Genomic DNA, 18392 nt, shown 5'->3' with positions numbered 1-18392 from the left:
ACTAGTAGAAGACGCAGCTCAAACAAACCTTTCAGCTGTGCTGCCATTCTGAATCACAGAAGAATAGGATGCAGGAGAAAAAAACGTTTAACACTTACTTCACCAATAAAAACCAAAAAATCTAAAGTAATTGTTGATTGTAATAGTAATGGTTTAACTGAATTATTGAAGGCCAGCAGCAATTACATTGGTCAATAAAGTAAGATTAAATGCATACGAATATTTGTTTTATTTAACATATTTAATTATTGGAGGGTTGCATAGTATTCTAATTTTGCATTTGGCTGATTTTATTCATTTTGAGGAATACTGAATCTTTGTTGTGCAAGTGAGATAAATAATAGTTTATCTCTATACAATAAGAGTAAATGCATGCTCACATTTAGTCTAGAACTACAAAAAAACATGTTCACACAGCGCACACAACACCTCTGCACTTATAATTTTTCTCAACATTGGGACAGGAGAGCTGTCAGTCAATAAATGGGAAAACAAAGTAGCTTGCGTTACTTATTTGAAAAAGTAACTCAGATATTTTGTTGTAAATTTTAAAAGTAATTACTTGAGTTACTTTACTAGTTACTTGAAAAAGTAATCTGATTATGTATGATTATGGTCGTTATTAATGTTAATCAAACAACAAAAAAATAGAGAAAATCTCTCACTGCTTTTCATTGAACTACTTTTGTATATATAAATATATACATTTAATTTACACGGTGAAGACTATGCAGTGGACTATGATTTGATTACTTTATACAATTTATGTAGTATTTCTTATTTCTAGTGCTTGAAATTTTTCAGGAAGGTCTATATCATTTGTCTCTTTATTCTATTGTAGTTTGTTTTCCTATATGCATGTAATCAGTCTCTTTGTTCTTTCTTTATCACTGTTTACTTGTCTTCAGTAAGCTTGAGAGTTGTTTTGTTTACTTAGGCTAGAATTCGTTTTTTTGTGGTATTGAAAATGGTGACAATAATCATGAAATTTCAATGGTAACAACATTTTTGATATCATCATAACCTTATTTAAACCAAAAATAACTTGTATACAAATTTTGTCATATCGCCCACCCCTTGCATCGCATGCACTTTTGTGTTTCTAGGCTGCTAGAGGGCCAAACGTCACACAGTGTACCTTTAACATTATCTTTTCATGCCATTGTAAGAATGCTCCCTCATATTGACATTACTAATGTGCCTCTATTTTCTTCCACAGTGTAATCATTCACATAGTGTCTCAGTGTCACGAGGAGGGTCTGGAGCACTACCTTCGCTCTTTTTTGAAGGTACGACACTAAGGCTGTCTGTTAAACCTGCCATTTTTTGATGGAATCACACCTGACCTCACTAAAAGTCAGGTGTACAGTAAATGCAATTTTATTAAAATAAAAACAAGAACTGACAAATGTGAATTTTAATTTTGTATTTAGTAACACAGATATTGATTTGATTAGTCTTTAAACCAGTGGTTCTCAGCTGGTTTGGCCATATTTTCCCGTGGTCATTAAGCCCAAACCAAAATTTTAGGAATTTGAACCAACTTTTTCTTTTGCAGTACGCGTTTCGGATCAACAAATCAACTAGAGAAAACTCTGTAACGACACATGAAGTTTTGGCTACAGCAGTGACTGTCATCCTCAAACAAACCGCAGACTCTAACACCTGCAACAAACTCCTCAAGGTGACAAAACTGTTCACTTATACCGAATATGACCTATTTGCACAGCAGATGGCGCTGTTGTGTTTATTTTCTGTCCTTTGGATTCACTTTGAGGTCTGAATGAATTCCGAGGAATCTGTGGAATTTTTCAAATGATGATCATTATGTCATCATTCCCACCCAAATGACATGAACCACTTTCTTTTATTTAATATCACTGGACCTTTATTCCCTCCTCTTCTCATACAGACTAAGCATCTCCTTAAATGGTTAGTTCACCCAAAAATAATCTCATAATTTACTCCCCCTCAAGTCATCCTAGATGTATATGACTGTTCTTTCAGCCAAACACAGTTGGAGTTATATTAAAAAAATAGCCTGGCTCTTCCAAGCTTTCATTTTTGGGTGAACTAACCCTTTTCCTCATAAGGACACATTTTCTTGGAATTCAATTCTCAGAGCTACGTTTTAGGAAGTTTCCTCTTACACAATTACAGATTATATCATAGTTTGGTAGAATAATAAGTGCATCGTTTCAGAATGTTCACTTTCACTTTGATGTATATACTTACAATTTGTATTGCTATTATACATTTTTTTAGTTCATTTATTTAAAAAATTGCTTGCTTACACATAGTTTTCTGAAACTATGGATCCTTTTCTCTAAAACCCTTCATACATAACCACAAAACATGCACACAACATGCAAACATTCACACAAAAGGAAACACTTCATGCAAAACTATTTCTCTTTTAAAAATTGTTTTTGCATAGTAAGTCACGCTAACCATCAAATGATTAGCTATATACATCAATTGTTTTCAGCATATTATATGTGACTGAAGACTGGAGTAATGATGCTGAAAATGATAAAATATGTAAAGTAACTGATTTCTATTGGAATATATTTTCAAATGTAATTTATTCCTGTGATCAAAGCTGAATTTTCAGCATCATTACTCCAGACTTCAGTGTCACATGATCCTTCAGAAATCACTCTAATATGATTTCTGATTATTATCCATGTTGATAACAGTTTTGTAAAAAAATGTTTTAAGGATTCTTTGATTAATAGAAAGTAAAAAAAAAAAAAAAAACAGTAGTAAGCAAAAAGCTTTTGCAACATTGTACTACTGTTCAAAAGTTTTTGGTCACTAAGAATTTTTTTTTTTTTTTGGGAAACAACTTAAAGAAATTAATACATTTATTCAGCAAGGATGCATTAAATCCATCAAAAGTGACAGTAAAGACATTTATAACATTACAAAAGATTCTATTTAAAATAAATGCTGTTCTTTTGAACTTTATATTCATCAAATAATCCTGAATTTTTTTTTTTACACTACTGTGTAAACGTTTCTTGAGCATCAAATCGTCATATCTGAGTGATTTCTGAAGGATCATGTGACACTGAAGACTGGAGTAATGATGCTGAAAATTCAGTTTTTGATCACAGAAATAAACTAGATTTAAAATGGAAAAGGGTTGTTTTACTTTTTAATAATATTTCACAATATTAGTTTTTTTGTTGTTGTAATTTTAATCCAATAAATGCAGCCTTGGTGAACATAAGAAACTTTTCTAAAAACATGAAAAATCTTACCGATCAAAAACTTTTGAACAGCAGTGTATAGCTGTATATAACTTAAATGTATGTGTTTGTACACATTAGCATCATTCCTCTGTGTTTTTGTATTAAATCCTCTCTCTTTCCGTCTCTATTACAGTATTCCTGGTTCTTCTTTGAGACCATGGCCAAGTCAATGGCACAGTACCTCCAGGACGGCAACAGAATGAAAGTTAGTATGATCCATTCACATGTTTCAGACTGACACATTATCACAAAGTACTACATTTGAAGAATTAGTTCACCCAAAAATATAAAAACAAATACTTTGGAACAAAAATTGATGAATGAAATCTGAGAGCTTTCTATCCTTCCATTGACAGCTACGCACCTACCACTTTCAAGCCCCAGAAAGGTAGTAAAGGCATGATTAAAGTAATCCATGTGACTCCAGTGGTTTAACCTAAATTTTATGAAGCGTCGCGAGTGCTTTGTTTGCACAAAAAACATAATTGACCACTTTGTTTACTAAATAGCGATCTCTCATAAACGTGTTCATGAGATGTTCTGTTGAGGTGAAGATGGATGCCGTTGCCTGAATGTGCGTCGAGAGATCAATATTCTGTAAATAAAATGAGAAATGATGTTTTTCTGGGGCTTGAAAGTGGTAGTTGCATGTCAGTGGAGGGACAGAAATGTCTCAGATTTCATCAAAAATATCTTCATTTGTGTTCTGAAGATGAATGGAAGTCTTTTCAACGACATGAGGTGAGTAATTAATGACAGAATTTAAATGTTTGGGTGAACTATCCCTTTAAAATAATCACGAATGAATAACCATTTGTTATATGAGAAGAATACAATAAGGGCTTTCCTTTCCGCTTCCTTTTCTTATTCGTCATCATCATCAGGTAAATATACAAGCTGGATGTAAATAATCATGGGTTGTCAAGCAGGATGTTTTAAGCTTTTGCATGTGTACATAGAATGCAGTTAACTTCCTCATTCTTTAAAAGTGACCAAGACACTGGAAAAAAACACACATGGACCCTTTGAACTCATAAACACACACGCTGAGCGCTACTGTTAACATCAAGTTGTCTTCTGCATGTGTACAATATGTGTTTAACAGTTCCAGCTTTCCGAACATGTTCAGACCTATTTGACATGCCATTGGATCACATTTGCATAACCGAAACGTACGGCATGCCGTTTTAGGGCCAGTGTGTGAAGTCTGTTGTTCTCACATGCCTTCAGCACAATGGGTTGCATAACACACGATCGTGCGACTCCTTTTTTTTTATTTATTAAAATTGAGCTTCCGTGTGGGCATCTGGTATAGTGAGAACTGCTACATGACGGTTACTTAAACGAAACCACCTATGTTCCCTGCAGATGCCGCGAGCGCAGAGGTTTCCAGAATCATTCCACCAAGCGCTGCAGTCTCTGCTGTTGTCAATCATGCCTCACATCACTATCCGCTATGTGGAGATTCCAGAGGAGGCCCGCTGCGTCAACTTCAGCCTGGCCTGCTTCATTAAGGTCAGGCCTAAAGCTGTAGTATTTTAACAATACCAGGGGCCAGGTGCATAAACACACAAACTATGTTAAGACTGGATCTTGAGAACTAGTGTGACTAGCAGTTAGCCAAGGGGCTTTTGGATTCAAATTAAACCAGTCTACCAGTTTAAGTAAAAAAGTTACTGACGCTTCCAAGCTTTATATGGCAGTGATAGTCCATTGAGTTTATAGCTCAAAAAAGTGCATCCATCCATTATAAAATTACTCCACACGGCTCCGGGGGGTTAACAAAGGCCTTCTGAAGCAAATCAATGGAGTTTTGTCAGAAAAATATCCATATTTAAAACTTTATAAAATAAAATATCTAGCTCCGGCCAGACCGCCTTCCGTATTCAACTTACGAAAAAAGCATAACTGACACGACGTCGGACGTAGCGTACGCGTTTTTTGAATTGCGAGAGGCGTTACACTTTCTTCGTAAGTTGAATATGGATATTTTACTTTATAACATGTTAAAGGGGTGATGAATTGAGAAATCAACTTTCCCTTGAGCCTTTGATATATAAAAGTTCATCGTGAATATCCTGTAAGTTTCAGAGCTGAAAACGTCATTGTTAGTCAAAGAAAAGCTTTTATTAACACCAGGCCCAGAAAACAAGAGATCTCACAATATGTCGACCACTGACGTCAGAAGCACCGCCTCAAGCCCGCCCACCGACTCGTGGAGCTAAACGGGTCGCGCTACCGAGCAATAAACATGACGGTTCCAGCTCACGTGTGTAAGACATTGCGCGTTTGTTCAATTAATTTCACCGCAGAATCGATTGTAAACAAGATAGAGGTCGAGACTGGATTTGCAGACATATTGAGATTAAAACACAATGCTGTGCCTTCTGTATTGGATCCGACAGGAACGGTGCAACACACTTATGTGAGTAAAACATGTTTTTTTTATATGTGTTAGTATTGCATTGTTACAGATCGTTTGATATCTATTGATTACATACCTTAGCACGCGGTCACAGGCTGGAGAAGGTGTTATTGGTTAATTCGTGATCAGACTCTGACTTGTAACGCCAGTGCTCGCAAAGCCAAAGGTCCCGGGGCTATGTTGTTTTCAGACGGGCTACCAAAACGTATCACCGGCCTGTCTTAAATAGTGAAATAACATTTGGTTATTCACCAATCGGGCAGGCCAAGTAATACAAAAATAACATTCCAATCAATCGCGGGTGGATGAGAGATGAATCATTGTGTTTGTTTGATAAAGGCATTTTGCGAGCCCTGTGAGCGTTTCCCAGTATACAGTATAAAAAATTTTAAAAAGCCAGTTCATGACACCTTTAAATAGGGATATTTTTCTTACAAAACTCCATCAATTCACTTCAGAAGGCCTTTATAAACCCTCCGGTGCCGTGTGGAGTATGTTTATGATGGATGCACTTGTTTGAGCTACAAACTCAATGGACCGTCACTGCCATTAGAAAGCTTGGAAGCGTCAGGATATTTTTCAATATAACTCTGATTGTGTTCGTCTGAAAGAAGAAAGTCATATACACCTAGGATGGCTTGAGAGGGAGTAAATCATGGGGTAATTTTCATTTTAAAGTGAACTACTCCTTTAATGAGGTAAACAAAACAACCATTTTCAACACTGATAATGAGAAATGTTTCTTAGGCAACAAATCAACATTTTAAAATTATTTCTGAAAGATCATGTGACCTAACAGTTTAGGCCTAACTCTTCAAATGCTTTTTAAGAGCAGGCGTAAAGGGTTAGTTCACCCAAAAATGAAAATTCTGTCATCATTTAATCATACATTTGTTAATTTTCAGAACAATTTATTTGAATAATAAGAATGTTTTAATTAAAAAACAAATACTTTTATTCAGCAAGGATGTGTTAAATTGAACAAAAGTGACCGTAAAGACTGTTATAATGTTACAAAAGATTTATATTACCAGTAAATGCTGTTCTTTTGGACTTTCTAATCATCAAAAAATCCTGAAAAACGTATCACGATTTCCACAAAAATATTAAGCATCATAACTGTTTTCAACATTGATAATAATAAGACATTTTGATAACACTTTACAATCAGTTCTAATTTTTTAACGTTAATTAATGTATTAACTAACATGAACTAACTAATTTTTTACTGTATTTATTCATCTTAGTTAATGTTAGTTAATAAAAATACAGTGCGTTAGTTCACAGTGCATTAACAAATATGCCTTTTGATTTTAATAATGTATTATTTAATGTTGAAATTAAAATGAACTAAGATTAATAAATGCTGTAAAAGAGCAGTTCATTGTTAGTTCATGTCAGCTAATGTAGTTAACTAATGAAACCTTATTGTGAAGTGTTACAGAAATGTTTCCTGAGCAGCAAATAAATTACATTTGAAAATACATTAAAAACATAAATATTATTTTAAATTGTAATTTGTAATTATTATTGTTTTAATAATATTATATTAAAAATGTTCAGATTAGTGTGCCTCAATATTTTACTTTATATATATTGTTTTTATGTATATGAACTCGCAGTCTCAGCATACCATGTAAAATGTTCTTTACTATTAAGTGACTCATTTTAGTTTGAATTTCATTATGTATATGTTCTTTAAAATGAGCACAAGCTGCACAAGCATGTCTGATATTCTACTTTAACATTTTATTATAGCTTTCAAATGCCCTTGAGACTTTTAATTAATCTGAGTTGATAAAAACGAGCAAAAAAAGGTTGATGATTCATACTTTTTACAAAGAAGTAATCCTGTCCTGGAGCTATATCCCACAGTTAGCGTTTTTTTTAAGGAACTAGTAGAACTATTAAAGTTATCTATTAATAGACATTATTTGAAATGCGTTTTAACATTTGGGCTTAGTCACCATAAGTGTGTGATATGTAAATGTTTTGTAGTTTTTCTGCTTCAAATAGTCATTGAGCCAAGCTAGATTTCACTGAACGTCTGGCTAACATATCAGGTTTCTCCTGATAGTACAGTTTTACCTAACAAAATGTTTGTGTATAATATGAATCATGTCTAAATTTTCATTTAATTTTATTTTTAATTTGCTATTTGTTTTCACATGAACTCACTGATTGTCATTATGTTGTTCTGACTGAAACTCTTCCCCCGCACAGCGCTGCCTAACCTTTATGAACAGAGGATTTGCTTTCAGTTTGATAAATGACTACATGTGTGGCTTCAGCCTGAAAGATCCAAAGGTAGGCAAAATGATCCCCTCTATTGTATGGTCAAAGCAATGCTACTTACATTTACTCAGTCAAATTGCCGCAGCAAACCCTGTGGTCTTCACAATAACATCAGTATCATGACAATTAAAGGGTGAGAATTAAATCCTGCCATACAATGCAACGCAACTTTATTTTTCTTCACACAACCCTTAATGAAACCATGTCAAATTAGATCAATACATTTGGCCATTTTAACAAAATGTAACGTATTGAATCTCCTTAATTCTTCATTGAGGAGTGGCCTGTTTGCTTTGGCTGGGACAGTTCTCCTAACAATGCTTTTATTTGAGCTCATTGAACCCGTTTGGCATACATAGAGAGTTTATATTTTTCTGTTTTGATTCTTAAAAGATTGACTTCCCTGTGAGGACTTTCACAACAGACATCTAGATGATGGGTGTGATTCATAACGTTTCGTTGAATAGCTGCGCTCATCTTCTGTTCTGTTGCTATCACAAAGGTTCCTATCATAACATAATGCATAACTCATTTTGACTTGCAAATTCTTTGTGCCACAGTCTAGACTGTCCTTGGAATACACATGCATTGATAAGGTGCAAATTATGCATCTGCGATGGCACTAAATATCTGATAAAACCATATTTGAGGTTGATGAATGATAGGCGAACGTTTGGATTTCATGCCCGACATAATTATCACATGGACCAGCTGTGCTAACCATCTGATCGTTACAGACTGTGTGACTTGACAATTCCTGTCTTTTTGTTTTTCTCCGACTAACAAACCATTTAAAATGAGGTTGACTAATGTTTAGGTAACTGTTCCTATTATACATTAAAGTACTGAGTAATAATAATTAACTACATGCACTTACAATAGGGTTAGGATTAGCGTGTGGTTAACGTTAGTTGTATGTAATTATGTACAATTTATAATAATTTCTATACTTACTACATGTAACATGTTTAACTTTAAGGACACTGTCAAATACAGTGCTACCATGCTTTTCATTATAACCTGTTTTTCCAAAGCATTTTTAAAATTATTTATTCACTGATAAAAATGCTTCTGTGGTGAAGTAAACCAATGTAAAACGAATTAAAAAACAAATGTAATTTCTACTTGAAAAAGTTAGACCAGGCAAGAATTCAAAAAACAAAGTAAATTCTATATTAGTACTCAATTCAAGCGTAAATATCAATATTGTAAAATTAAGTAAAACTACTCAACTTTCTGATACTGTCGTTCCCATCATGCACTGGGGCATGAATAATTAATAAGCTTGATTTTTCGCTGTTTTCCATTGCTTTTGTTGTTAGGTTTAGTAATTTGCCATTTTGTGACATTTGGAGTGCATTTTCTATTTAAAATGACACATTCATAACTAAAAATGCTCCAACAAATGTTGAGGTTGAGGACATTTGCTATTAAACAACGTGGCGCTGGACGTGAAAATGATAACTGCGTCGGGCTGAAACTAGCAAAAAACACTTGCGTCACGCCTGGCGTCGAATTGTGCCAGGTGTGTGATAGGGCCCTATATATGTGAAATTTACTTTAACAGTCTGTGTGCAAAAACTTGCAATAGAAACATTTTACTTTATTGCGTTTTTTTTTCAGTGTAGAAAGCATGAGTATTGCAGTTATCACAGAATTTAGTATTCAGTAGTTGTCAGGAAAACAACATTCTTTTTTCACCTGTCGAAAACCGCTCTGTGTATGAAGGAACTGCCCGAGAACCACTTTCGCCTCCGTCACGGAAAACATACAAGATGACAGCACAATCGAGTAACATGTTGGTGGCATTCATTATCATGAAAACATAATGGGCGATATATTGCCTCACAAAAAGTTATTGAGGTCATGTACATATTTTGTGCAATATATCGATATATTGATTATTGCGACAGGCCTAGGTATCGGTTGACGTTAATTTCCACTCCAGTTATGTTAGATTAGATTACATATTACATTAGATCATGTAAAGTTGATACTTAAAAACTAATTCTAATAGTTTCTAATGCTAATAACATTGAATAAATGTAATCTCTCAAGTGAACATCCATTTTTATAAAAGTCCTAAATCCAGCATTTAAAATTCTGCAATTTTTTTTTTAAGTTTTCAGTGATTTATTCATTCACATTAATTTGGACAAAATATTACAGAAGTTTAATGTTGGCCTTTTATTGGTTATCAGCCATTACATAAAAATGATTACTGTTATATCGTATCAGCCAGAATTTTAATATTGGTCTCCCTAATTTGTACTTAACTGTGTTAATAACAACTCTGCTGAACTAGGACATAGCATGTCAGAACTTGAGCATATGTTCATGTGATAAATCTCTTATCTGTCTGTTACTATGGCACATATCTAGATCTCCAAACCTACTTCTCCAGCAATTCACAATTCAGCCATTTTTATCCAATATTTACAGGTGCTTACAGAGATGAAGTTTGATTTTCTCATGACGGTGTGCAACCACGAGCACTACATTCCTCTTAACCTGCCCATGGCGTTCGGCCGAACCAAGTTGCAGCGAGTCCAGGGTAGGTGTCTCCTTCCTATCATTGTGGCTGCCACCATTGCCATGGCTTTCCCTTGCCCCCATCCTCCCCTCCATTCAGTCTAACCACTTCACCACATTCAGATCTGCTAGTAGCACCATTCCTCACGCCATGTTACTTGAACCTGAAAACCCTGCCACACAGGGATTAAAGTGTCACGAAATGGGGCGTGATGACATCTAAGCTTAACATCTGATTTTGGCATATGGTCAGAATAAGTTTTCCCTAAACACTATTAAGCCATTTCATTTATAACATATCATTCATATAATTTATTATCAGTTTTCTAATTGGAAACTAATAAAACAGTCTCTTTATACTAAAACCTTTAGTCAGTCAGCATGGATCACTCACTTACAGTAACATTTGCCATGATTACTATTCCACTGAGGTAAACTATCTCACCACAAACACAGTTCAGATGAAGTTCAGACAATATAGCCTTTCATCGTTTTCACTGATGCTGAATTCGGATCCGCATACTGGTATACTACTCGTACTACTTTTACCACATCTTTGTATGGCAGAAATAGTCAGAGTGATAGTACCGCTAGTATGCGGTTCTGAATTCAGCACAGGATTAGCATACATACTCATATGTGCAGTATAAAGTATGCATTCTTTGCACAGTTTGTACACTACCATTCAGAAGTTTAGGGTCGGTAAGATTTTTTTAGCATACGACTGTTTTAAGTGTTTATCAGTGCATAATGCATAACCAACTTTAGAAAAAAATAAACAAAAGTACATAGTATTCATTCGTGAGTAGGGTTGGGCATCGTTTGAATTTAACGGTTCTGATTCTGCTTATCAATTCCGATTCTTATCGATTCAGATTCGTATCGATTCCTACTTTTGATTAGACTGGGTAAGCCCAGCCTGATCTGCCGGCGATTTGATTTTGCCCTGCAGCTCAGGCTGGAAACCTGTACATTAATTTCTACTGCTTCTGTTACACATTTGCAGGAACCAATCACAGACTGGCTTATCCACCTGGCGCGCTATTGGCGGGTTTAACACAATGATGGATAGAGAAACGATGGATCGATTCCCGTTGATCACGCCTCTTGTGGTCTGATTGGTTGAAGGACTATCCAATTGCGTACAGAGTCATTTGAACTATGCCCGTTGATCACGCCTTTTGTGCAGTAGAAAATACAGAGCAGACTCCCCAGACCAATGTTCAATCTTAAAAGATTGAGCTTGGTCTGGTGATAGCCAGACAAACTTTCGATTCCAATAAGGTAAAAAAAAAAAATAGATAGGACATAGAACAGTTGCCTATGGTTTAAAAATACCATAGCAAGAACAACTAGTCTAACTAATATACATTTCAAATATTATTAGACAAGTAAACACTCAGTAATTAAAAAAAGAACAGCTAAACAAATTAGCAATCGCACAAATAAATACAACTGAACAAAGATACGATAGAAATAAACATGTTTAAAACACGTGTTAACCATAAAATCACCTTTAAAAGATTTTAAGGTATTCAGGTATAGAAACTTAGCCTGACAAGCCAGACCCACATCAAGATGTTGGGTCTGGAAACTTAGCAGGTGAACATGCAGGGCTCAATCCGAGGGGCGGGATAAACAGTTGTCTTTCAAATTCCCTCTGCACGCAATTGGATAGCGCCAACAACCAACCAGAGCAAAGAAGAAAGTGAAGCAGAGTTAACGTTAGTTCATAGATGAAACTATTAAACTTAGTATCCGGTCGGCAAAACTCCGAACACATCTTCTTTTCTTAAGAATGACTTCAGTGCCGTTCTTTGTTCTTTTCACAAAGAAAAGATTAACTCCAAGTCTTCCGGAGTCGCGGCCAAAGCCGATTCAAAAGACGCTGTTTGCCAGCTTCTTTGTTTACGAGTAGCACGCGGAACCTCCGCAACTCTGCCGTGACGTGCCGTCATTATGTTAAACCCGCCCACCGACTCTACACACGATGTGATTCTACACACGATGTGATTGGCCTGACCAGAGTTTTTCCAGCTTGCAGGTCTACCGAGAGTTGCTATTAAATAAAAAAAAAAAGGAATATACTTTTTAACCTAAATTGCTCATCTTGCGCTGCTCTGCAGCCACCAGTGATTGTACAATCACGTCGAAACTACGTCACACTAGGCGTAGGTGGAAGTACCGCCCCAAACGAACGTGCGAGGACTAATAAAAACGGCCTTTACCAAAAAACACTCCATCTTCAACTTCAAAATCGTCCGATATCGTTGTTTTACGTTTTTTTTGCTAAAGGATATTTGTATTAGTCTTCGCACATGCGCTTTGTAAACACGGGGGCGGTACTTACATACGTCTGTGACCTTTCCGATGTGATTGTGCAATCCTTGGTGAACCGCAGAAAAGTATATACATATATATATATATATATATATTGTGAGGCATATATATATATATATATATATATAATTTTTATTTTATTTTTTATTTTATGAACGATGGTTTCTCTAGATAAGACCTTATACCTCGTCTGGGATCGTGCAGAGCCTCTGAAGCTCTTCCTTTGAAACAGCATTGATTTGGACCTTCAACATTTGGTTGCCATGGAAGTCCATTATGTGGAGAAAAATTCTGTATTGTTTTCCTCAAAAAACTTAATTTCTTTCCGACTGACGAAAGAAAGACATGAACATCTTGGATGAGATGGTGGAGAGTAAATTATCAGGACATTTTCATTTTTAAATGAACTAATCCTTTAAGTATCCGATTGCAGATTTAGAATCGATTTTCAATTCCCAACCCTATTAGTAAGCAGTATTTCATTCCAAACGCAGCCACACACCCTCACAGCTTCACTCCCACCACTGATGATGGCAATCCTGCATGATTGCTTCCTTTATTCATTATTTCAGATTTATTTTCGTATGCGGCGGAGTGTTTCGGCGTCGTAGGTAGGTGATGCCGACCAATGCCAACGCACTTCCAGTCTCCAGATAATCATCCTGATAACCCCACTAATTGCCTTGCTATGCTCCTGCCTCACTCATAAATCACTGTCTAACTGCATTTCACAATTTCGGTTGAGGCTTCGCTTTTTCTGTCACAGAGCGTTGCATATTTGCTATGTTCTGATGAAATTAAATGACTGTGGATAGTGACATGAGAAAGTTTAAAGGGCAATGTTTCATGCTGTCTGAGTTTGTTGCTGTTACACTTGACTGTTTTAATGAAGTGTTTTTCTGCATTTGTCCGTCATGTCATGTCCTGTCCTTACTTGCTCTCTTAACTGTGTTATTCTATACTGTACATGCAGAATGAGTGCGGAAACATCTTGTGTGCACTTGTTGTAATCTGATTTCTATTGTTGTACAGGGAAATGTGAGGAAAATGTGTTCTGTTATCAATTCTGATCACAGGGAATAGAAAGGATCTTAAAGTGACTGTCTTGCCAAAAATGCAAGTTTTCACCATTTACTTACCTTCATGTTTTTCCAAAAACAAATTGCTTTATACTGTGAAACAAAGAGCCTAAATCTTCAAGTAGATATTTTTTCATTCCATAAGAGTTCAGTGACTAGTGCTGTTAAGCTCTTAAAATGACAGAAAACCACCTTAAAGGCACAATATGAAAAATTAAAAAATCACAATATCAAAAACCACTGGAACAGTTATATTTAAATATTTAAATCCAGAGGATTCTGTGATTATAACCGGTGTAAAGGCCCGTGTCTTTGCGTCAGTGATGTCATATCCGTGCTACCCCTGACTTCCGTAGAAACCATGAAAACACCAAAGATGCTTTAATATATTATGTGTTTTATTAGACAGGTGTAGGGCCCTATAATTTCCCCGATCACGGAATCGCGGAATTAGCATATTAATGCGGAATCTAGTGTTAACGCTGAATTTCGCAGAATTTTACATATTTGGAATGAAAATCTGTTTAGTGTGGGAGAAGAACGTATGTCTGGGGAAAATCTGGGCGACACAACCCCTCCCGTCATTTCAGCTCCCCCTCCCCCTTCAAAACAATGAAAGTATGGTGGAGTCTCCATGGATGCAGTTACATGAATGCAGTGTTATGTTGCATCATGCAGTATTTGTCCTGAAAAGTACTGAGTAAATGTGATGTTTGTTACCTCAATAAATTTAAGGTCATTCCTATTTTATGTTTTATGTTCTATTATATTAACATCAAAAGCACACTCTTTTTACGACTAAAATAACAGTAAAAGGTAAAAAAAAAAAAACTGAATTCCCAAAAATTTAAACGGGGGGGAAAAAAGGAATTTGCAAAAATTTAAACGGAAAAAACGGAATTTGGGAAAAAAATAAAACCGATTGTATAGGGCCCTACAGGTGAGCAACTGTTTGAGACCTTTATCAACAGAAAACGAATCACTGTTATATCGCACAGTTAGTCTTCTTGTTTAAATCTCTCGTTTTCTTGATTTACCATGGGTAATATGCTTGTATCATGCCTCAAAGACAACACTATTTTGTTAAATGGCAAACATATCATAATCAGAAAGAGCTTTATTGTGAGTAATTTTCTCCACTATACAATTAAAAAAAATAATGAACTGCATGCCATTTAGCAACACAAGTCAATTTTGCAACAACCGAGTGACGTCGTAACATAACTTTCAACACACTCAAACGTATTTTAGTATGATTGTTTTACAGGAAAAACAGTGCTGTATTACCCCATCATTTGATTTCGTCAGTGACCTGTATAAGTAGTGAATCAGCCCTTGCCGATGTTAACTCTTGTGCATCCTTAGGGACACATTTGTCTTTTTCAGGTTTTAAAAAATAATAATTTTGCCTGTGTTAATGCTAACGACATTTTGGCACAGGTGTGCATTTTTATTGGACTTTTACTATTTCACCCCCATTTCCTTAAAAAAATATTTTTGCACTTGGTACACAAAATACTTCCTCTCGTTACCTTAAGCCGGGTGCACACTGTGCGATACTGGCCACGATTTGGCAGTCTGAGACAAATTTTGAAAATCCTATAAGATTCCTATGATCCTAAACTAAAATCTGAAGTCTTTGATCGTTAGTTTGACATGTTCACCGGCAGCCGATTAATGACCGCTGCGATCAAATTTGACATCAGACAAAATTCTGGCCGTGTCAGAAGATTTGGCGCACAATCCTGCAGTGTGACTTCTCCTACGACGATGGTCAAATTATCTTTTTTCAAGACAAACTATGACCAAAATGAGTGCTAGAGATTTCTTTGTACTGTAGCCACCATTTCAATCCCGCGTGTAATGCAGCTCACAGTCACCGAACGCGTCATTGATATTGATGATATAAAACTGCGGACAAGTTTTCTTGCGTGCGTCCGTTTTTAGCGCGGCTTAACTATCGTACAGTCTAACATTAATGACAACTTAGGTCTTACAGTGTATACTTACAATTTTTAATCCCAGTGCCATTTAACTATACAAAGTTGCAATCTTTGTTAATAGGCTTTCATTCTGTTGGCAAGGCTTCAAAATAAAAAATAAAAAACAATTTTTTACCAGATGGTGCCATTTTTTTTTTTCAGGTTTGGCTTGTAAATCAAATCCTCACTTAATTCCTGTTTTCGGTTTATGCATATTATAAAGCCAATGGGATAAATTATGCAGCTATAACTGTGTGTGTGTGTTTATTATGGATGTCAGAGTGTGGTTTGTATGTGTGTATTAAAGAATTGTGTGTGGGTGTGCATGTGTGTGCTTGTAATATTTAAGAGAGAAAAACTCAACTGCAAATCACAAATCCAACTGCTGTGTGCACCAGTGGAGTTTTGCTGGCATCTAATGGGGAAAAGTTGGCACTGCGTCCAAACAGAATCTTACGGAGAGCTCATTTTTTGTAGCCTGGCTCCGCCCTCCTACGTACTCCCGCTCAATTTTCATTTTCCTTCAGTACTCCGTCTAGGACTGCGGTATATTCTTAGGTTTTCTCCGGAAATTTTTTTTTACCGGTCCAATCAGCGAACAGAGGGAGTGGCTGAGAGCGATGACGTTGATGTCGTGCGCTAGTTTGAGTTGTAGTTCAGGAATGGCGCCGGAGAAAAGATGCGAGTGAAGCCATTCATTCTGTTGTGGCACCGCTGCCGAATATCCAGAAGTTAAAGCCGGGGCAAGAACAATCTTTGCTGTGTTTTATTGGTGGTCATGAAGTTGTGGCCCGGGAAAAGTTTGATTTTCCAGCTCGCTCCGTTAGTGGTGAAGGAGTTGGCTGAAGCTCTATTCGGACGGTAATTGTTTCTCGTGGGGTCAGAAGTTATTGTCATCATTTACTGGGGCTAGTCAGTGATTTTATTGCCGTCCTTCTCCCACCACCCGCGTTAAAATCCCCGGCCAAATTTCCTACTGCTTTAGACAAACACCAAGGTCGTGGGGTCATTTAACTGCTGTCCGAATCCACATCTCTGAGTTTTCAAGAATATATCACTTCAAAAAAATCACTGTTTATATCCTTTTTGACCACTGCACTGTGCGGTTTGTGCTCCGCTGTAATTTGGATGCATTTCTAGACTTGTACAAGAGCAATACATTCCATCTCCGCTCAAAGGATAAAAAGAAGAAAAGCACGTAAACATTTGAATTGGGCCGTTATTTACGGCAGCATTTATTCTTATCATATCAAGCATATGACATTTTATTTACAGCATACAATCCTGTTACGAACCACATGAGCAGCGCTTTCCCGATCACAAAACTCTCCCCGCCAACGTGAATAAATCACAATCCGAATGCACGAGTTTTAGGTTTTATCACTGGGGTGGCTGCACAATCTGCAGTTATTTTTACGGACTTCCATGTGAGAAACAGCGGCGAACGCCGCGTGACATACGTCACGACCAAACGTTAGCGATTGGTTATGGCAGATCCAGAGTGTCTCTGGGCAGATCCAATAGTTTTAAACTTCAACAGAGTTCCCGCCTTCAAGGAAGTTAACGCTTGTCAAAAGAAGAGAGTGGCCAGACTCTCTGTACAAATGAAATGTACGAGAGTCTGGAAGGAACAGGCTACATTTTTTGAGATATCAACCTAAAATTTGGAACACAGCTTTTTTAGATTTATGGCTTTGATTTTCTAGCAGTTTTAGAGTTGAACAGGTTTCATAAAATATATATAAAATATTATTCATAAATCATTTTCATAAACTTAAACCTCTATAACTTTTTTGGGGTGTTTCACTTTTTAAACTTTTTTGACTTCAACAATAATCTTTCTTTAAAATGAGACCAAACTTAAGTCTGTGCTCCCAATATTCATTTTTTTATGACAGTTTTTTGACATGGACATTTTTGTCCTCTATGGACCTACAGTATGTGTAACTTTTTTTAAATGATGCACAAGGGTTAAACATAACTTTAATCATAAAATAAACAAACAACAAAGCGAAAGGAGCATCTGCGGCATATAAGCGTAATAAAAACAGCAAAGTAAAATATCCCAGGCTACGCTGTCCCACAGTAACGTTATTAAACTTGCTCTCAAACGATTAAAAAAAACTAGTAAAACAAATAAAAACACTTACGTTTAATATATCTTATAATATTTTCACAGTTAAACTCCAAATGAACGTAGAAACAACATAAAGACAGTATTGTCACGGGTGTGTGCAGGCAGGAACATATTGAGGAATCAGAATATCCAAAAATCAAACAAACTTTAATCTTCACTTCACAGGAACATGTAGACAGGCAACAGAAACACACACATAGCATAACGGTGACCGGATCTAAAGACTGAGTCAACAAGAGGAACTTATGCCGCGTTCCAGGTAATCTGTAACCTGTGTTTTCCCAACCTTCTACCTGTGAAAGTGCACTGGAACGGCAGTCAAACCTGTGACTTACCTCCCGAGAA

General features: G+C 36.2%; 1 protein-coding gene across 2 annotated transcripts in view; it reads left to right on the top strand.

The window, feature by feature from the left end:
• The window catches only part of dock11 (dedicator of cytokinesis 11), a 136430-nt gene that overhangs the window by 51275 nt on the left and 66763 nt on the right, over positions 1 to 18392 (top strand). For both annotated transcript variants that reach the window (XM_079841962.1, XM_079841961.1), the window contains 7 exons: positions 1220 to 1289; positions 1559 to 1684; positions 3391 to 3462; positions 4626 to 4772; positions 7906 to 7989; positions 10420 to 10531; positions 13422 to 13460. In XM_079841962.1, the coding sequence (XP_079698088.1) occupies positions 1220 to 1289; positions 1559 to 1684; positions 3391 to 3462; positions 4626 to 4772; positions 7906 to 7989; positions 10420 to 10531; positions 13422 to 13460 (650 nt within the window). The remainder of the gene's footprint in view (positions 1 to 1219; positions 1290 to 1558; positions 1685 to 3390; positions 3463 to 4625; positions 4773 to 7905; positions 7990 to 10419; positions 10532 to 13421; positions 13461 to 18392) is intronic.

Source organism: Gobio gobio, assembly GCF_949357685.1.
Source record: "Gobio gobio genome assembly, chromosome: 2".
Classification (NCBI taxonomy): domain Eukaryota; kingdom Metazoa; phylum Chordata; class Actinopteri; order Cypriniformes; family Gobionidae; genus Gobio; species Gobio gobio.
Note: the sequence above shows the minus strand (reverse complement) of the source record. Positions and strands in the feature narration are given on the sequence as shown.